General features: G+C 29.8%; 1 protein-coding gene across 1 annotated transcript in view; it reads left to right on the top strand.

Annotated features, from left to right (window-relative positions):
- Window positions 1-22,959, top strand: part of LOC129958669 (uncharacterized) — a 57,815-nt gene that overhangs the window by 25,543 nt on the left and 9,313 nt on the right. Inside the window, exons 5-8 of the mRNA XM_056071298.1 lie at window positions 3,435-3,527; window positions 8,955-9,017; window positions 11,723-11,806; window positions 12,771-13,197. Coding sequence (XP_055927273.1) covers window positions 3,435-3,527; window positions 8,955-9,017; window positions 11,723-11,806; window positions 12,771-13,197 — 667 coding nt within the window. The remainder of the gene's footprint in view (window positions 1-3,434; window positions 3,528-8,954; window positions 9,018-11,722; window positions 11,807-12,770; window positions 13,198-22,959) is intronic.

Raw genomic sequence — 22,959 nt, 5'->3', positions numbered from 1 at the left:
TTTAGCATGATACAAGGTGCACCACACAGAGGCATGCTCGGATTTGCTATTGAACTGAAACTAATATAAAATCGGAGCTCCAAGTTTAACTTCAACGAATTTCATAATGCAAGAAAAGTTCATTTACCTTCAAGATGTTTTTAATGTGATTGTTCTTATATTTTACTGATGAATTATACTGCAATCGCTTTTGTCGTGGGAAAAATTATGTTCAAAACGTATAATAAATCTTGCAGAAAAAGTTAATCGAAGCTAGAAAAGTTAAGAATAATAGATACTAATCAAATATTCCAGTTTTAAGATAGTACTAAAATGAAGTCTATTTCTTTTACTTGAAAAAAAATTTCATTTAATGAAGCGAACTTTAAAATAGTTCCGTATTTTCTTATTCTCGAAATTGAGAAAAGACTGAAATTGAGAGTTGAATTTCATTCATAACTGGAAAAACTCATTCATATCTTTGAATTTTTTTAAAATGATGTACATCTTATATTTTACTGACGAAATATACTGCGATCGCATTTATCAGTACAAAAAAACAGGCTCATTACGTAAAGTGAATCTAAATCGCTTCAGAAAGAATTAGTCAATGCTAATAAATTTGAAGAACAGTTCTTTATAAAAATGTATTATATATATAAAAAAATAGCTTTTTTGAGAATTAATCGGAGTAAGATAATCATAGAAGAGAGAGAACGAACGAATAAATTATTTGTAATTGAATCATTGAGCATTTCAAGAAATTTTATCAAAAGGTCAAAATGAATTTAAATCTCTAAATACATTAAAAAATGTCCAAAATCCAAAATAGAAAGATAAAAATGATCAATCCCTTGAAGTGGTTGAAGAAGCGGGTTCCATTATCGACCGCCTCAACTGAGGTCGAGGTCAATTTATCCCATTATCTCCTTTTTCTCCATCCTGATGATTATAGACAAACTGGTTTTATAATTTTTCTCTGTAGCAACATGAATGCGGATTCCTTTTCTTTTAAAGGTATTCTCTTTTAAATTCCTCCAGAGGATCATCTCTTCTGACTGTCGCAAAGTAGTAATGACTCTCTATTTATTCATATTAATTTACTTATGAGTGATTAGCAAAAGAATTAATATTGCCATTCTAATTCAAACTAGACAATGAATCACTTGTTCTCATTACATACCATTATTACTTGAAAATACCTCATTAACAATAAAATTTTAAAAAAAGAGAGAAGTCATAGCCTTAACATAAAAAATATATTTAAAAATTGCTGATATATTCGTAATTTATTGCTGATACAATCATAATAGCATTTTCACGCTTCTTTTTATGCTATGACGTCTGTAATATAGTTCCACTTGGAAGCTCAATTATTGCACATGTCAAATGCAAAATGATGGCGATCCTTTTCTTGATCGGTAATTTTTGTTTTGTTTAACTATGACTGAGATTGCCTTCAGGCCTATATATATATATATATATATATATATATATATATATATATATATATATATATATATATATATATATATATATATATTGTGTTTGTGCTGAAGTTCATTGCGCTGAATTCGACGCAGGACTGCAATTTTTGCGTCGAAGCTATATACCAAATTTCATATGTATAGTATGTTGAATTTCTGAGTAAACCCATTTCATCACGTCAGAGAGGCAGTTAGCCATTTGATAGAGTTGACCCAGATCTATGATAAAACCTTATACAAATATTTTTTCAGTTATTGTATTTGCATGCTCGTGATCGGACAGGTAGACATAATGACTTCTTTTATTTAGGTTTTCTCCAAAAGTTGATACAGTACTACATTTTGGTCCACCACATACCGAATTTCCTCTTTGCAACTAATTCCATTTCTGTGTTTCGTGTTCATCAAGAGGTGGACATAAATTTAAAAATGCGACTTTCTGGAAGTCAGAAACATAAAGGTTTAGTCAAATTATTTCATGATTTGTCTTGTATACTTTACAAATGAACTTTCATCTGCACATTTTTATATGCCCTCTTTAAAATCCTATTACGTATTCTAATCTGATTAAAGCATTGTTGAAATCCCTTTAAAAGTAAATGAATAATATCTTTTTTATTAACAAGAAATACTAGTTCGCATAATAAATTTCTTACCTCATTAACAATCGCTTCCACCTAGAAGTAAAATTTCATCCTTTTAACAAAACCTGATAAGTTGATTGGATCAGAATGTCATTATAATAATTATTTTCCTACCAATAAGATAAAATTTCAGTTAAAAACAATTAACCCAATGCATTTTCATTCTCAAAAAGGCTAACATATCTTTAGGGCAGAGCTCAATCAGAGTTAAATTTGTATAAATAATTTAAAAAGTGATCAAATGCGCTTATTTCAAAAAAAAAAAAATAATCATATATTAGGAAGGATATAAAAATAACTTTATTAAGAATCAATCTGAATCATTATGGTTGAATTTCCGAAATGCCAGTTTCAAATATGACGCTTTTGCATTGAACAAGCTGAGATTTACTTACTATGCGTCTTTAGTGGGTTGATTGTTTTTAGGCGCTTTCTCAAGCAAAAAAAAAAAAAAAAAAAAAAAAAAAGTATATCAAGAATTACTGCGAATTTCGGTTCAAAATTTGATACAAGTATACAAAAGGAAATATTAATTCGAATTATTAAATAACACTTTGGTTTCCGTAATGTGGAAATTCTAAGAAGTTAATTATGTTATTAACTCGGTTCACAAATTTTTCGATCCAAATAAACTTGTTCTCTTGAGCCATTTCTATCGACGCCATTTTTATGAAGATGCGATATTAATTACCCAAGTTATATAGGTGTCTTTTTTTTTAAACAATTGTATTAATCAAGGTCTTTGCTCAATTATAAAGATCGGACGAGAACTAATGTATGGCTTGTGGCGTATTGACCAGAAAATATTGTTTTATCTGTAGGATTCTGTAACTCCGAATAATGTTATCCTATAATTGTAACGAAAAATTACTTCCTCTTTATGTTATTCCGAAGTAAAATTTTCCTTTTGTTTTTATTTTGTACTATGTACCCATTTTAATATTCACAGGACGAGATTATTTTTTATGCATTAATTTTTTAAACTATCTGACTTTTATTTGTTTTTTGCATTAAAAACTTTAATTTTCTCAAATTTTACTCATGAAAAGTAAATGGTTCTAATTAGTCTTCATCCGAAACCAAAGTTGATACATTTTCCCCGAAATTCTTTTATTTCTTAAAATGCTGGAGATGACACAAGAGAATTATTACACAAATTATTGAACTTTATATTCTTATCAGGAACTTGATAATTTTGGAAGTAATATTAATCTAAAACAATATTAATTTGCCATAAGAAATAAAAAAAATGTTCTTGCAATTCCCTTTGAGGGGAAAATAACTCATCCTATTTGTATTAACTTATGAAATTTTCTTTTTGTAGGATAATCGAGTTCTTCTAATACCATGGATTGTCAGTGTCTCCATGACAACTATTCTTGATGTCATACTTTCACTTTATCTGATAACCGATTCGGTGAGTGTTAACTATTTTTATAACTGTCAAATAATTTTCCATTTTTCTGAGCACGACGAATGTGGTAGTGTCTAAGAACGCATGCTGTCTGAAATATTTTTCTCTTAATTAAATAGATCATGTAATTTATTAAAAGTTGACAATTACCCTCACTGAATTTCTTTTCAAAATGATTAAATACTTTTCAACGTAAATCCACTTTTCCTTGAAAGTTTCTTCAACCTCCAAGAAAACTTTCTAAATGAATATTAATCTTTTATGGCATCATGAAAGAATGGTAGATAATTTTGATCTCTAAAAATGGAAATGTTATTTTAATTAATTTTACTAGAATTCTAAATTACGAAATAAGTTTCTTCATATATTGACTTTCTAGTTTTTTGTACATAAAGAAAATAGCCTGTTGCGTGTTTGATTCTAACTTTTTACAGGCTTCAAACAAAATCATTTCATTGCATATCGTATAAGTTGCACGTATCTAAAATTCAATTAATTCATTTAATCTGTTCTGTCAGTCATAATATTTATTAATATAATATTTTGTAATAAAGTTTCCTACAAACTTCTGTATGCTTTGTACATTGAACATTGCAACCAAACTAATACTTTACATGCCTTTTAATTTAAAAAAATAACCAATTTCTATAGGAAATGCAAAGATAACAGTGTGTGTTACTTTTGGAAAGAAAAATCCAAAGAAATTGCCATTTTAAGAATGAGAATACATATTTCGAAAGATTATTTATGCCTATCATTCATACTTGTTTACATAAAGCATTTTAAGACTTTATTCTTATTTCGTCGAAATTAATAGGCATATTATTTAAAAACATAAAACCAATTCCTGCCTATTTTTTCTGGCAGTCCGGGAAAAGGGTCTTTATTTCACTCTTAGTTTAGCTGCAATACAATCCGCCAATGAATTGACTCCACCAAAGAATGATCAACAAGCTCTGAATTAAAAGATCATATTGAATTTAAAAACATGCATTAACACGTTATATCACTATAACTGCTGAAGAAATAATCGAAGAATAAAAGAAAGTAAGTCTTTAAGTTCCAGAGTTCATTCTAATTTCAGCCCAGTTTCATTTCTGACCGTTGAATCTACTGTTTTAAGGGGGCCTTTAACGCATATAATTTATAATTATAGCAATGTCACGTGATAAAGAGGAAGAGCAATCTGATCTGAACCCTGTTGTTCCCTCATTCCATTTTGTTTTCTAGTAAGTTTCTATAAATTTCCCTAGATCTCAATAATTCTTTGCTTCCTTTTTTAATAAAAGTAAAATACTTTATATACGTTTCAACAAAAGTTTGAATTCGTCTTCAATTCTTATTTTAAAAAATCTAGTCAACCGACTTTAAAAAAAAAAGTTAGCCCTTAATCGCAATTGAATATTTTACATTATATTTAGATTTGAAAATTAATTTCTTAAGAAACACATCCATTTTTTTTTTCATTTCTAAAAGTTCCTATAAAAGTACCTTATATTATATTATATTTAATTATCAAACGATCACGTTCAGAATGTTGAGACTCTATCTGAATTTAATTTAATTTAGTTTCTCCACTTAAAATACTTTTATGATGTATTTTCATAAAACAAAATAACAAGCACGTTAATCTGATTTCATTTATTTTCATATTAAATTTAATATTTTCAATTGTATTTACATAGATATTGCCGATCTCAAAAAAGAAAACGTCATTTCGCGAAAAACAGGAAACTTAATTTTGGTTCACTAGCTGCTGTCATGACTGTGTCTTTTTTTTTTAAAAAAAACCCATTTGTTGTACCCAACAATTGGAAAGATTCTAAGCTACAACAAAAATTAATGTCATTTAGTCCAATATACTCATCAATTATTTTAAACCCATCTTCGATGGAATTTGCAAAGTCCGAAAAAAAAAATTACAATGTATTTCTTTTTAGAAAAATAATTAGTTTTTCATGCCTTGGAATTTTACTGGTGTTTTGGATAAAATATGGTTAAGACAGATTTTAAAGAATTTTTTTAATTAGAATATTTGTCACTTAAAAAAATAAAAGTGTGAAAAATGAACTAAAAAATTAGATTTCATAAAATATATATATAGTGAGGTGACAAGTCATGAGATAGCATTATGCAAATATATAAATAGCAGTAGTATCGAATATAAATTATATAAATAAGCAGTGCATTGATAGGGATTTGATTTGTATTCAAGAGATTCATGTGAAGAAGTTTCTGACGCGACTATGTTTCTGACGACTATGGCTGCATAACGGGATTTCACAGATTTTGAACGTTGAATGATAGTTGGAGCTAGACGCATGTGACATTCCATTTCGGCTATCGTTATGGAAATCAACATTCTGAGATCTATAGTGTCAAGAGTGTGTAGATTTAATAATTCCTAAAATCCTAAGATCCATACCTAATTTCAAGTATAATCTCCCACTATGGAAAAAGCAGGGGACGACTGCCTGCACTTAGTGACCAAGATCAGTGTCTGTTTCATAAAATTGTCAGTGTCAACAAACAAGCAACACTGCGTGAAATAACCGCAGGAATCAAGATGGGACGTACGTCGGAAGTGTCCGTAAGGAAGTGCTGCGAAATTTTGCTTTAATAGGTTATGGCAGCAAAAGACGACAAAGTGCCTTTATAATAACAGCACGATATTGTCTGTAGCGACTCTCCTGGGCTCATAGTCTTATCGGTGGAACCCTAGAGGACTGGAAAATACTGGCTTCATCAGATGGATCACGATTTCAGTTGTAACAGCTTATGGTAGAGTTCAAGAGTGGCGCAGTTCCCACAAAGCCATGGACCCAAGTTGTCAACAATTAATTTTGATAGCTGGTGGTAGCTCCATAATGGTGTTGGCTATTTTCAGAAGAGATGAACTGGGTCCTCTGTTTCAACAGTACAGATCATTGACTCGAAATGGTTATGTTCAGCTACTGGGAGACCACTTGCAGTCCTTCATGGATTTCATGTACCCAAACAACGATGAAATTTTTATGGGTGATAATGCTCCATGTCACTGAACCACAATTGTTTGCGACTGGTTTGGAGAACATTCTGGACAGTTCCAGGGAATGACTTTGCCACCTAGATCCCACCACATGAATCTTAGAGGTCAGTTCGTACACAAAATCCTACATCTTCAACACTCGCAATTATGGGCGTCAATGAAGGCAGCATAACTCAATATTTCTGCAGTGGACTTCCAATGACTTGTTGAGTCCATGCGTCACGTTTAGCTGCTTCAAAAGGAGATCCGACACGTTATTAAGAATTTCCCCATGACTTTTGTCACCTCAGTGTATATGAATATATTTGTCCTGATAAATGAATGTATTTCATTTAAGGGTAGGAAATAACTTCTTGAGTTTGAATTTACTTGTCTTCATTTTTTAAATGCACCTACTTATTAATACTGACTTTCCCACAAAGCTCCCGTACCTTGGAATGCACTCAAAAATGAGTATTTTTTCTCAGTTATAAATACTGGCTTTCCTCCATATGGTATATATATATTCTTTCAACTTTTTAATGAATCGACATTTTATCAAGACATCTTTATCCATAAATCTCTAAAAATTTAAAAGCATATCGAATTATGTAGCTTCTACGTAATTGACAAAAAGAAGAAAAACAAAATTGTTGCATTTTTAAAATATTGAATATAGATTCTTAATAATCTGGGTATGAAATCTTTCAAGAATTTCATTATGTTTTTCTTGGATAAATTCTTTTATTGTACATAATAAACCACCGTTTCATATATTTAAATTTTGTATTAAATTTGCGGTCTGCAATATTTTCCTAATGAAATAATAATATCTTAATTAGATAAAAATAATCATATATCTAACATCTACCATTTTACTTACTCCAATGGTTTCTGTTGAATTCGTATCCTTTCATTACAACAAAGGAACATTTCTTAGCATGACTGCATGGTAAGGAAAGGTAGCAGCTTCCTGTGTTTTTACTAGATTCACTTTAACAATTAACAAGATTTTAGTCAAGGAATTATTATGATTATATAAAATGTATTAAACTAGAAAATACTGTCATTGTATTACCGAAAAAAAGCGATTGAATGAAAAAAAATGTGCTTCTTTTTATTTTTTTAAATATTCAGTAAAATCTTAATAACGCAAACCAAATCCATAGCTGTCCATGGATTTGTAGTAATAGTCTATCGTCACACTTTTGTATAATACTTCTCGTACCATATTATATTCTAATCTTCAATAACAATTCCACCGATAAGTGATCAAAATAAACAATGAGTGCAACAAAACACAAATTTTCGTTCATCCTGTTGATTTTTCAGCCGACAATCGACAAAACGCGACATCTGATTCACTTGTCGCTATGTTGATTGTTCTGCAAATGTAGGGTCAACTACAGGCTGAATGGCTGATACAAATCAATTGTCTGTCGTTCTGTTGATTTTGTTGTGTTCCGATGTCAGATTCAGACACAATTTACTCATTTACTTATTCAGGCACAATTTATTATATAGTAACTTTCAGATGAAATGTAAATTATCGGATTCTTTGGAAACCAATTCACCTCACCTTCTACCCGAAAATGTAAAGGTTTTGTCGATGAACCTCTTAATTTTTCGGCGACGGGAAGCAACTGGTCCTTTTTGCCTCCTGCTGTCTCAATCTTGCATTTGACATAAGATAAATTTCTGCCACCTGAAAAGAAAATAATCCGATTTCTCAGGAAATGTTATATGTTATATTCTTTCTAGCAGCTAGGTCATGGAAATAGCGCAATTTCTGCCCCCTTCAGACTTTATTAACTCCTATCTGCAGTGAATTCCTTATGTGCACTGAAACCTATAAACAGAAAAACTTTGCGCATTCTGAAATAGCATTTCTTTGAAAATAAAATCCAGGTGTCTTTAATAATATTAGATAGTCTTATGGAGTTTTTATATTTTTTAATGAGCTGAAGTTTTATATATTTCATTATAAAGGCCAAAAAACGCAACGTTTACATTTTTATAAATATAGTAATATTAATTGAAATTGAACTAGTAATGCTCAAAAGGAGGTAATTTTGGTCATTTTACAGTTGGGGAAAGAGATTGTATAATCATCTTCGCTATTGCATCTTTCTTTAAGTAATTGCATCATCGTCGTGTATAATAAATGACGAAATCTGGAACCAATATATTGGCTATAACCAGCCTCTTTATTATTTATAACTGTCTGAAATATTTAATTAACATATGGATTCATATAAAAAAATAAGTCTTAAATGCACCAAGCTTCTTCGTTAACTTCTCAGTTCAAAAAATTACGCATCTTGCATACTCTGATTCACTAGCATCTCTGTAAAATATTTTCCAATTTGCGTTTCTGGTACATTCTTAATCTAGTATTTAATTCGCTTGCTTTCTTTATTTAGGAAGAGTTGGACCCCTTTTTTGCCGTTCTTGTCGTCACGGACTTCTTGATTTGTGCTCTGAATGTAAGTTATTGCTGTGCGTTCTCATCTGTTATAATTAATATTTATGAGCTTAAAAAATAAAAACAAATTCAAAAAATAAATAAAATTTAGCTAAAAGAGGCAAAAGTTCTCTATCTTGTGACTGAATTTTATTAAATATGTATTTATATAATATACACTTCTCGAATAGGTTATGTTAATTCAAAAATTGCCATCTAAATCAAAATATATGGCATTTATAAAAACATTAACACACTTTTTAATGCAAAGAAACATTTTATGAAAAAAGTAAATTAGAGATCCGAATTTTTAAAAATATGAAATTTCACATTGGAAACGATTGATGAATCTTTTCTTTGGTACATAAATTTTATTTATTATGCATCATATTTTAAAGTTATTTACTTAGTTATTGTGAGAACCTTTCCGACTTTGGAATAAAACATAAACTTGGAAATTAGTCTTTCATCAAAATCAATTTTATGCACATACACAATGAACTGCCCTCGTTTATGTCTGTCGATGCTTGTGGCATCATCAAGGAAAAGGGGTCAGATGTATTTTATTTATCTCTCTATATAACAGTACTATCTTCGTCTATATTAATCATTTGAAGTATGTAGCTTTTCTTACATTCCAAAAGTATGCAGTAACTAAGATACTGATACGTCATAAAGAACCATCGACTTACTTCATCTTCCCACAAACTGTATTTAAAAAAAAGAAGAAAAAAAACGCTACTATTGAGAAAATGTATGAGCTCTACTTTTATCTTTAATACAATATAGAAACTGCTAAATTACCTTGACTTTATACGGAGAATTTAAATAAAAACTCATTTTTCTTTATTGTAATTTTATCTTAGAATAATATTGATTTGTTATTTGGAAGTATCATTTAAAAATAAACAGAAGTCCATTAAATATTAAAACGAATATTGTAGTAATTATAGAAGTTTCCTTTATTCTTAACTTTGTTAAGTAGTCTACATATGGATAAATACAAAAAAAAGGAGTATTGTTTTCAAGAAAAAATCTGGCATCACATCCAAGTATATTTAAAAAAAAACACCCTTAAAAATAATTCGTTACCACTTTTAGAAGCGCTTTTGAGGGATAGCTTACTCAAGAATGGAATAGTTTAGCAATTGAATAGAAGAATGGAATAATTTAGCAATCTTCATTCAGCAGTTATACGTTTAAATAGCAGGATAGAAGATTTCCCAAATTCAGATAATTATTCATTGTAGCAACATTCTGTGATGAAATATGCTGCTTTTACAGTAATTAAAAGTCAGAAAATTACCTTGACAGTCACACACTTTGGCATTGCACCATCTTGAACTCCTGGTGCCTATAACACTGAAAACATCTAACCTGTTAGATGGATTTACATCAACAAATCCATTCAGTAAGTGTATCCCTTCGTAGATAATTAGCAGGTGAATTAACTTTTTGAACTTTCAGAACTTTCCCTAATCAAATTGAATAGGTTAGAGTTCAAGTTGCATCAATTGGTGTCTTAGGAAAGACAGCAGCAAGTACCAATTCCTTATGTTCTGGTAGGTGGATTGTCTTCTGCATGAGGACTGTTCATCTCATCCATTTTAAAGATCCTTGTCTTTCATCCCTGATTCAGCCCCGTCTCTCAAAGAAATCCGTGTCATATAATCTTTGAAATAGCCGTAGCTGGCATATATCTCATCGGTTGGTTCTGCTGATATGAGTACTAAATACTCACGTGTTATTTAATGCATTTGTGAAACTGTCCATTCTGCTAGTCACCAATTTCGGATGGTGGTGGTGCACTGATGGTTTTCTTGCGCTGTCGTTTTCCCAGTTCCTTAAAAACTTTCTCTAATTTGCTATGATTATGTTTCCTATCCTACATTACTTACTTATTCTGATTACTTTTTTAATAACCTACCCCAACTAAAAGTTTATATATACGGTAGCGAACTCATCCTGATATTGCAAATTGAATAGATATATCTATGCGCATGCATTACTATCTTCAGTACTCTGTAATTACTATCCTAAATTACTGAAAGTAGTTTGGTTACTTCAATCGCTCAAATATCTTGCATCATAACTAGCCACCTAATGATACATCAAAATTTATATTCAAATCATCAATAAAGATTAGCCTTCTTGTTTAGAATTAATTTAAAATTATTTCATTAAAGAAATCAGTATTTTCAAATTATCTTGAAAATCATCATGAAAATGTGAAGTTTTTGATGCTATTAAATAATTTTTCAATCATATGTTTTAATTTTTTAAGTATATTAGAATCTCTAATGAGCATAATTACCCTTTCGCACTATAAGTAATCAGAAACAATTTGTCCTTCTATAAATTTTAGGACATTTTAATAGAAATTTTTATTAGCGTCGAATGTTCATTCTATATTTTTAATTCTATTATCATCTTAGTATAGACAAGTATTCATTTTTTTATTTTTAAGACAATCTCATGAAATTTTGCGTAATTTAGATTAAACATAATTATTTCATCGACCCTTTTTTAAGCCCATTTTGAGAATAATGTTGTAGTGAATTCAAAGTCATTATGCAAATCAACATTGAAATACAATAGGAAAGAAGAATAGATTGGTATACTATAACTAGCAACTCATTAAATTCGATGCATTTCAATTATAAGTTTTCACAGATTTATTCCAAATTTATTCATACTGAAATTTCATTTTAACGTTTCGTTTTCCAGGTATACTGCATCCTTTGTGTTGCTTCCCAATACCAAGAATTCTCAAATGGCCGAAATCAACCATTGCAATTCAGAGCAGATGACGTAAGTAAAATTTTAAATAGATCTGGTTTCTTTTTTCAAATAAGATAACTTTTCATTTAAAAGAAAATTGGTTTCTATTTTATTTTTTCTTTATTCAGTTGTTAAAAAAATGATGGCAGAGGAATAAATCGTTTCCCCTTTTTTTTTAACATATTTTATATTAAACAAATGATTTAGAGAGAGAATAGCGGGCTATTTGCAGCATTATCGCAAATAACTTGGACTATAATGCGTTCTATACATGCATGGTAGAATATAGCTACATCATAAATTTCGCCTACTTTGAATTGATTATTTTTTAAATTAAGAATGCTTTTGCACTACAATTTCAAGCGTTTCATTATCATAATTTTAAAAAATGCATTTTGAATAAAACTGTGTATTTTGTAATTTCATTTAAAGATTGATTTTCGTGATATATTTTCATTTACATCAAATGTACTTTCAATAGAATTCCGTGTTTTTTTTTACACTGAAATTAATTTTCAACAATATAGTTGAAGTTAGAAGCTAATATGAATATGCAGATTTGTTTTAGTTGTTACAGAAATTAACATTATAAATTTCATACGATTTTCTCAAATGCTTGTAGCATTTAAAAGTCACATGAATCTGAAAATAAAAACATCTTTTAGAGAGTAGCTAATTTAAATCTTACTTATGATTCTGAACCCATTAATGTCATTTTTTAACAATATAAGTTATATTTTTCACATAATGTTTCTGTAGAACATGAATATTCTGTTCTATAAACAAAAATCAGTGTCACATTTCTGGCCTTCATGATAGAGATTTTTTTTTCTGGATATGGGGAACCGAGACACACTGTTTTTAGGTACAATGTTTTAATAATGAAAGTCAGTTTTTCCTTTGGACACATTTTAGACTATTATTAACTTGATGATATATATTTTAGAAGAAAATATTTATTACAAAACAAAATTATTTTTACATTATGCTGCAGGTCATGCCTGTCATTCAGATTGAACCCCCGTCGATTATTAGACCAGCAATGACCAGTCAACAACCCTCGCCAAAGCTTACGGTTAGCATCATTCCAAACGAAAGCATTTCATTAGCGAGTTCCAGCCTTCGTCCATTGTTGTCTTCATCTGAACTTCAGCCTTCTGGATCTCCCAATCTGGATGTTCGCCATTCTAGTTTTTCATCCACAACTGAAATATCCTTCTGTTCATCGGATACATTTGGAGGCAGAAAAGAATCGGTATTACACTTGCAAGAAATATCGCACCCAGGTCTTTTATCCTCAGGTGAAGAAATGAAGTCTTTCATTGACGAAGTTTCCTCAAACGAAGTCGAAGAACAGAACAATACTACTTGTCTTGGTATTGAGGTTGAGAGAGATGAAGTTTCGCCTAGAATGTCGCCAGGTAAATTTAAAAGTTCCCTTATGAATGAATGCCATTTATACATAATTGAAACACATAGTCATACATTTAGAGGAATCCTGACAAAATATTTTAGGAGCGCGCAAACGAAATTGTCAGACTATGGTTCTAGAGGCATTATTTTATCTGGTAAAACATTTAAGATTTCTCTGACAAATAGCTGCGTGAGTCAGGGAAAATCTTATATAAAACGGTTATCTACGTCTTGATCTTTTAACGAAACTGAATCGATAAAGTAAGTAATTATGCGTGGTCAGGGATATTCTTTCAGACTCAGCGCGTAATAATTCAGTTTCTGCCTTTAGAGGATGTTAGTAGAATCGGTATTACTCTCGAATATATTTAGGACTTTTTTACATCAAGAAGTGAAAAGAAATGTGACATTAATGACTGTGATTGATATATCAGTTTTGCACACATGTAAATAATTAACGCCACTTCACCATCGGTAAAATATACTTAAGACACAAAATTGATTTCATACATATTCAACTGTAAATAGGAGTTATACTTCTCCTGCAGACAAAAATCCAATTATTTAGGGAAATCCATGGAGCGATGTTACTTATTTTATCTTTCTGACAAAGACACCACCATTTCTAAATGCTTATTATCAACTTTCACCTGAAAGACGCAATTATCGTCCTGACAAATCTCGAAGTTCAACCATTTAGAGTACCAGAAACCACTTGGATGCGAGAAACAAAGATATATGATATATATATATATATATTAGTCTATAATTATACTATAGGGACCTGGGAAAAATATTGTTATAAATAGTTTCAACATATGAAATTATTTACTTTTCATCATATCTTCAAAACGAAAATTTTACTAACAATAGGTAAACAATGCAAAAATATACCTAAAAGAAACATATAAGCATAAGTTCACATCGTTCGAAAATCACAGAAAAAAATTATTAGAAAAGAATCGGTTAATTTTGTTAACAAATTTAGAAAAGATTTTGTTAATTCAACGACAGGTGAGCGAAATAGTGAATGGAAATAAAAACTCAATTTTTTATAAATGTTGATATTTTGTCCTAAAGACAATAGGCAAAAATTCTACAACTTTTTCATTTGCCTCCTCGTCAGTTCTTCTGCCAAATAAAGAGTCTATAACTATAGTCTGAATGCACTTCAGCTGATCAAATGAGGAATCATTTTTCGATTTAACGTCGTCGACATCCGTCGCATGAATTTCTTAGTCGACCGGCCAAAAATAGTCGCCAAAATGCGACATTTTATTTACTTGTCACCCTGCCGATTAATCTACCGAATGTAGGGCAAAATATACGCTTAATAATAAAACAATTGATTCAAATATCTGTTAATCTATTGATGTAATGTCGTCGGCATTCGTTGCATTGATTTCTTAGTCGACTGATCAAAAATAATCAGCATAATGTGACATCTTATCCACTTACCACCCAGTATCAATTATTTTGCTTAATGTATTCATTCTGTGTACCAAAACCATTGCTCGGATATTCAGATTTCTTACAATATATTAACTTTAAAATCGATTTTTTTTTATCTTATCATATTCGTTAATACCTACCTCGTCATACCACCGCTCCAAAGAGATAAAAAAAAAATTTCCGATGGTAGGACAAACTGTCACTCTCCCTTTGCTTCAGCTATTGCCGTCGCGTCTGGATAAAATAACTGACTTGGTCTTCCTCACGTCGGAAATTCGGAACGCCTATAATTACGAGCTACGCACATACGCTGCAAATCTTTCAATTGGATTGAACCTGCCCCGAAAAATCAGTCACATGTTACTTTTTCCTTGTTTTGCGGTAAATTGCGTAAATAATTTATATTTGATATACAGTTAAAATTCCCTATAACTTTTTGAATGCAATAGTATATTTCGCATTCCCCGTGTTTATTTAAATTATCGTCCCTCTTTCTTTATAAGTTGTTATAATTTTCAATATTTTTACTTTTAGTTATCATTAAGTTTTTCGCTGAGTAGGTTTATTAAGTTTTCTGCTTTGTTTATTCCATATAATACGAGTAGGGAGAAAAGGAGAGTTCTGGGCCAAAATGACCTTTGACCCCAACTGAAATGGATGATAGCGAAACCCCTTCCCTGCAACTCACCCCTCCCCTCCCCAACCCCTTCGAAGACAGATAAAGCTTATCTTCCTTTTAGGACTTTGAAGATTTTTGGAGTGTTTTTCTGATTTTTGGAACTTAGAATTTTTCCAGAATAAAATAACTACTAATTATTTTTTGTTACTTCTCGAATTTAAATTCTGCTTTTCAGGAATACCTTTAGATTTTATCCATTTAATGAAAATCTTACTTTGATTAATTCTCATGAAAGATGTTTTATTGATTGTATAAGGCATTATTTTCCTTTGTTTTTTATTTATTTTAATATTTTGATAAAATTTGAATTCAATAGGATTGAATGGAAGTATTATTCAATAGAATAGAAATTTTAAATAATAAAATTTCATTATTTTTTTCATAATCTGTTTTAAAGAAAATGTTAATATTTTATCCATTTGATATACATAATATATATTCCGCCAATATATTAGCTTTAATTTTTCTAATCTGATTCAAATTCACTCTTCATGTTGAATATAAATTTTCCAATGACAAAGGTGATGATGAAATATTCCTTCAATAAAATATAGAAGTGATCTTTTAAGAAATTCTTTTAATGGTTAAGCATTTCTTAGATATTGAAATTCAACCCAAAATATTACTTTTCTAATGAAAGTAATAGTAAGTTTTCTAATGAAAAAATTCTTCAAAGCTAGAAAAATAAACTTTATGTTGACATTTCAAAATTGAATTTCTTAAAGCTTAAAATTGTCCAAATTATTTTATCAAATAAATCTTAAAAGCGATGCCTCTCACATTTTAATTTCTTAAGTGAAGATTAATGTGCTTATAGATATATAAGTCTACCTTCAATAATAATATCAATCATAGAAGTATATTCTAGATGTAATGCTTATATTAGTCAAGACTCATAGAGACTATCTTTCGAAATGTTATGATAAGAGTTGTATTTTATCTCGCGCACATAGTTCTCAGCGTCACTGAATATTTTATCGTAAAAATTTAGTGAATCTTCGACAGCATACACTTTTTAACCTAGATAATTCAATTTTATAAGGATTTTTCTTCCTGACTTCGAATTCTTACAGCAGTATGAAAAAATTTCTAGAAATAGAGTTAACGTTTCATAAATTTAAATTCCATTTTTTTCCCTTTGTGATCGAGAATATTTTAATGTGTTTTTTTAAAAAAATATTATAACTTAATTCATTCTTTTCCACTTCTATGAAAAGTTTGCCTAGATTAATTCTCATAAAAGCTATTTTTTTATTTCAAATCAGTTTTATAAGGAATTTTTCTTTCAACTTATTAGCTTTGATTAAATTTTCTGACCTGATTCAAATTTACTCTTTGCATTGAACATAGTTTTTCCAATGAAAAGGCGTTGAGAGAGTATTTCTTCAATAAAATAATAGACTTATTATAAAAAGAAATATATTAGATGTGAATAAGTTTTCCTTGGATAATGAAAGTAAATTCGGATTCTTAATTTTCTATCGATTTCAGTATGAACACAACGCGAAATTAATTTAAAGTTCACCGCTGCAAGTGAAAAAAAATTTAGTTAGAGAAATAGATTTCATTTTAGCGATTTTTCAAGAATTAGTTATTTTATGAGGATTTATTCTTCTAATTTGTTAGCTTTGACTAACTTTTCTTGCTTGTTTTAAATTCTCTCTGTTGTATTAACATACTCTTTCAGTAACAAAACTGATGCCAGCGTAAATCGTCAATAAAATGTAAAAGTAATTATAACTTCTTGAGTATGAATAAGTGTTTTCTTGCATAATGAAATTTGTTGAAATTAAAATAAGAATTTCATCCTTTTATTAATTACAAGCATAACAAAACTGTGCACTAATTTTAAAGTTCACGGCTGTTGATGAAAAATTCTTTCGACTTAGAGAAACAAACTTCCCTCTTTCGTTACAAGATTGCGTTATTATCTTAATCTAAAAATTTTAAACATTTATAGCGCAAATGCTAAAAATTAAATATATTACTCCTCGAGTTTTAATTCCTTATAATAGATCAATGCACTAACAGATATATCAATTTATTTTCAGTAATAGCAACCATCAAACCATTTATTTTATATTCAATGCATATTTTGTCCACGCACTTGCACTGGAAGTAAATTACTAACAATCTTTGCAAGATTAACAATAAAAGGATTGTATTTTAATCCGTGCCCGCGTTTACTGGAGTACTTCTTTACCGATTATTTTATCTTCAAAAAGTTAATCTTTAGGAAAAAGAAGTCAAAATGTCTTATCGAACACTGGTCTTGGCGATTACAAACTCGCTGCACATAATATTAGATTATAAGAACTTAGAATTAGGTTGGCAAGACAAAATTTATAAAATATTACTAGTGGTGAAATATATCAAAATAATCGAATTAGAAATTTAATATATTTTATGTTTAATTTCATTTAGTTTTAGTTTATTAGTTTTCACTTTTAGTTTTATATTAGTTTCTAGATATTTGTTTCGGCATAAAAAAATGATTATTTCCGATTTTTTTTTCTGTAACATTTTCTTTGTTTTAATTTTTGATATCTAATCCAAGAAATGAATGTCTATTGCTCGGAGATTTTTTCTTCTTATTTTTAACAGGAATCTGTTTTTCCCAGTAATCTGTAATGTCCCAGTTTTCCTATTCTGTATAATTTTCCTGTATCATTCCTTTTTTGAATCCACATTGCACACTTGCATGTCATAGAAGAACTATTAACAATAAGAATAACATAATTCTCTAAATAAAGATATAGGTTATTTGTATCATTAAGATCCTCTATGCACTTAATAAATTTCTGAGATTTGCGATAGCGGAAACAATAGATCTTCTCGGAAGCAATGTAGTCCCTTGTCATGAAGCAAAAATGACCAGCTAAATTGAACAGGGAAAGTCTGCTGTATCGGTGACCTCCCTCCCTCTTCCCCACTTTACATTTCTCTCTTCTGATTGCACAAGTCATTTATTTATCTTCTTCGGACTTCGAAGGGCTTTCATTTCATTGACCTTTCAGGTCTGCACCTGTGTATCTGTCGTTATAAGTATAAAGAGTCAGCCACTGAATTTATTTTTAATCAATTTCATCTACTATGATTTTTAATGTTACTAAATATTTTCATTAATTTTAGCGTTATTAAATTGACATTAGCGTGAACTTGAGTAACTCCTTGCAAAATTTACATTTAACCCTTTGCATTCGGATCGCGACTCTCACTCACCATTCAAGACGATGCGTCATTTTGACGTTCTATTTGTTTATTTTCTAATTTTAATTGTTAAAAACACCAACAAAATGGAAAGAAGATATGAAAAATAATTCGGGAAAATATAAATTAAAAAATTACATATATATATTTATTTTTCGAAGCAACGAACAAGCCTTCGTCTTAAGTGAGTAAATATGCATCGGATTATTTTTCCGCGTGAAAAGGGTTAAAATTGACTAAACAAAAAAGCATATAAATATAACGTAAAAGGATTTTTGTAACAGGAATACTTTTATAATTATTCATCGAAATCTATTTTTAAGTGAAAAACAGTTTATTTATTTCCACCTTTCTGAAAATGAAATGGTACTATTTTTTTAATTTTAAGATATATTTTCAAAGCATCTGGTGTTTCAGAAAACCAAGCCGTGTATAGAATTTCAACAGAATGAAACAACATTAAGAGATGATTTTTTTAATAAAAAAGAAATGTTTATTAACTCTATAAGATGATATCCATACTTAGATTATTCATTTATAATAAATAATACTGTATGCGTTTATTATCTGACATCTGTTTTTATTCTATTTTCCTGTCGCTCATTAGACGTCATAGTTTATATATTCATTGAGACAAAGATCAAATTTAGCATAAAGATTCTTTAGAAGATATAAATGGGTAAATCGGAGCAATTTTAAAATTTTAATTAGAATTTAAAATAAATAAATATCGAGCAAAATTTTGTCGTTTTCCATTAAGAACTTCCTGAAATCTGTATAAATAAAAATGTAAATTTTGCTTGTTCAAAATCGTTAATCTCCGAAGCTTCTGAACCGATTGCTTTGAAATTTTTACACAACTTTTTATTCGAATAAATTCGGCTTTTTATGTATGTATTACTTAGATGTCACACCTGTAACAGGCACCCCTCCCCCTTTTTCACTGTTTTTGATAATGGAAACGACCAAATGGTGCCACCTAAAACAGCGCTATCTGTTGGATGTAAAAGCAACACACGCTATACTAATTATTTTAAGATTCCATTTTAGTGTTTCCAGTTGCAATATTAAATTGAATTTTCACAAATGTTGGGTTATTTTCATTTTGATTTAATTATTTCTCGAGACATTTCGTTGGAATTCAGGCATATATTTTATCATGGCGTTAATTTCGTGCACTCAGCAGAATGGCAAAAGAAAGGGCACACACATATACAAAGCTGGCTCTATAACAAAATAGCTTCAAACGAAATAGACAATGTAACATGCTGGAATACCTGATGCCGACGTGAATAAGGATTTGCATTAAATTGAAACTAAAAATATAATGCGTGCATCTTGCGTTACAATGAATCCAATTTCACCATGTATGATAGAAGAGAAATGCTCTAAGTATCTCTCGAGCATAAGCATCAAAGACAGTTAAAAGAACTCATAGATATCCTTTATGCAGAAAAAGATCAACAGAAGATGACGATAAATTAGCAACTGTAGAAATGTGAAACGGTTATATCGAAGTAGATAATCGGTGGATTGTTCCATATTTGCTTTTACTATGACGCAAACATGGAAAGCGAGTAGGCGGATAATCTAGCCCATTCATTGAAATTAAGATAGGCAGATTGTACACCAGCCATCCCAGTCAAGTTTCTTTTTTCACATACTGTTAATAAACGTGTCAAGTTCAACATCTTTTCAGTAATTGGGAATTGCCAATAGCGTTACGATGCCTGTTTCCGCAGTGGATGTCTAGCTCTTAATTTACTGGAAAAGGGCCGACATTGAGATGCATGTATTAATAACATGTGCAATATGTCACATCCAAATCAAATTCATGCATTATTTGCAATCATACTGACTGCTTACTTCCTCACTTCGACAGAGTTATGAGAGAAATATAAATAAGTATGACTAAAGATATTTTCCGTCGAATATGCAAGGAAAATTCAAGTATGAACAAGGATTTCACAGCAGAAATCTACAAAGAAGCGGATAGAAATCACGGATAAAGTTCTCAATTGCATTGGAATCCTATTTCCGAATCCTTCTGCTACTGCTTCGTTCGATGTAAAAATGCGTCGTAAGCAAATACAACACGGGTGACCTTTTATCATATGTGCAATCAAATATTCCTAAGCAAATGCTTGAGCAAAATATACATTTACGATTAAATTGTACAAATTGTCGATAACGGGGCTGGAGAAATCTTTTTTAGTTGTTCCAGAAGGTACTGATAAAACATTCCTTATTAGATTAATTCTGGCAGCAATTCCATCCAAAATGATCTAGTGTTCGCTCTTGCGTCCGAAATATCTGCGACATTGCTACCAGAACGTTGGAAGGACTGCCAGTTGGAAAAACTACCCATTCCACTTTGAAATAGTCATTGAACATGCTATTCATTGAAACTCCAATTTGCAGCATATGCAAAGCATACGGCATGGTAAAAGTATGGCAGAAATTAAAATTTATTGTTTGGGATAATTCAAAATGGCGCATAAAAATTCGCTCAAGCTTCTTTATCGATCATTGCAAGATTTGCGTAGAAACATCTAATCCTTTCGGAATGCATTAATGCTTGCAAGAGATTTCAGGCAAACTGTAACAATTCCTTCATTGACATCAGCGGATGAAATAATTGATTGCATAAAATATTCTACTTTGTGGCGATGCGCAAAGACGTAATTAACTACAAATATGCGTACCCTGATATAAAACGATTGATTAGCTCAGATATTATCATATTAGTATCAGAATTATTTAATAAAAATTTCTCTGATTCATCATAAAATTCAGTTTTTAGATTTATTTTCAAAAGGACTTAAATGACGTAAATAATACATTTTTTTCAGTCAATAAATGTATTTCTGAAAAAATTATGAAGTTTAAATTTTATACAGTCTTCGGTCCTAAATAATCATATTCTGTGAAATATTCTTGACACTCCACCCTTTAAATAAAAAAAAATAATAATAACGTTTCTCTCTTCTGTGAGTAAATCTGGTCGAGTTATGAAGTTTTGAATATCACTATTTTAGAATAATCAGCAATTTCGTAATTTTAGACCACCTGCCTTGAAGAAACTCTGGCTGCTGCTTAGCTGTCTTTTTTGAAACAATCAATGGAATTGTCTAAAAACCGTTCGTTTTTTATAAAATAGCAATATACAAATTTTCACAACTCACTTAGTTTTAATCGCAATAGAGGGGCCTTTCTTTTTATTTAAAATGGTAGTGTCTCAAGAACATTTTAACAAATATGACTCACAGGACCGATAATCTGTATAAAAATATGAAAAACATTATTCATCAGAATGTTTATTGACTCAGATCACATAAAACATAATTACTCACTTCATTTAGATCATTTTTCTTATTATATAGGCATGTCTATTACTCATCTTTCAGAAAACAGTTATTGAGCCCCAATTAACGTGAATATGCAATGTATATAAAACTGTGTTTGCCTTAAATAACAGCATTATTGAATTAATAACGCAGGGATCTTAAGAGTCGCAGAAACTTTTTTGTTACATTTATTTTTTCTATAAAATATCATGTTTCATATTTATTTTATTTCATACAGACATATGCTAAAAATTGCATTTCTCTGGATTTAGTTTGTAATGAGAATTAACTTCATCATTTAATTTGAGCCTTTATCAGCGTGATGGCAACACATTAATCGAAGTTAATTTTTTTCAAGCAAAGTATAACATGCAGGTTAAATTTTATTTTTATATTTTGGAAAATATATTGTTGGAAAATATGCTTAAAATATTTTTTAATTGATTAAAGGTAAAAACCTATTTTATATGTTAAAAAATGGGTTTCCGTATTGAAACAGTATTGAAAAGGTGTTTTTTTTTTTTTTTAAGATGACATAAAAATCATTTTGTACTATAATATTTTCGAAAGTTATTGAGGGAAATGTCGAAATTTTGTTTAATTTTTAATTAATTAATTTTTTTTAATTTTTAAGTTTAATTTTTTTTAAAAAAATTCGCTCTGATGTGTCTATCCCTACTTTCCAGAGTATGCATGTGTTATCTTTCGTAGCTCTAAGTCAAATGGTCATGCCTGTAGCAACACGCAAACACAGATATACGATTCACAGAAACTTTATGCCGCTCATATTACTATTAATTTTTTTGTCGGTTCCCCTAAAATTCGTTAAAAAATTGATACACTTTAACAATGTAACCTAATTTCTAACCTTAAACAATATAAATTTGGCATTTTTCTTCATGTTAATAGTATTTTAATAAATTTAAATCTTTTTTTTTCTATTTTTTCCAGATTTAAATAAATATATTGCTTACTTTGCTGTGACCTGCTTTGCCAGTAATGATGCATGTTAGGAACAGGATAATAATTTGGATCGTGAAACAAAAACGAAAATGTATCTGCAACTTTAGCAGTGATTTTTA

The sequence above is a fragment of the Argiope bruennichi genome, chromosome X1 (genome assembly GCF_947563725.1).
Source record: "Argiope bruennichi chromosome X1, qqArgBrue1.1, whole genome shotgun sequence".
NCBI classification, from domain to species: Eukaryota; Metazoa; Arthropoda; class Arachnida; order Araneae; family Araneidae; genus Argiope; species Argiope bruennichi.
Note: the sequence above shows the minus strand (reverse complement) of the source record. Positions and strands in the feature narration are given on the sequence as shown.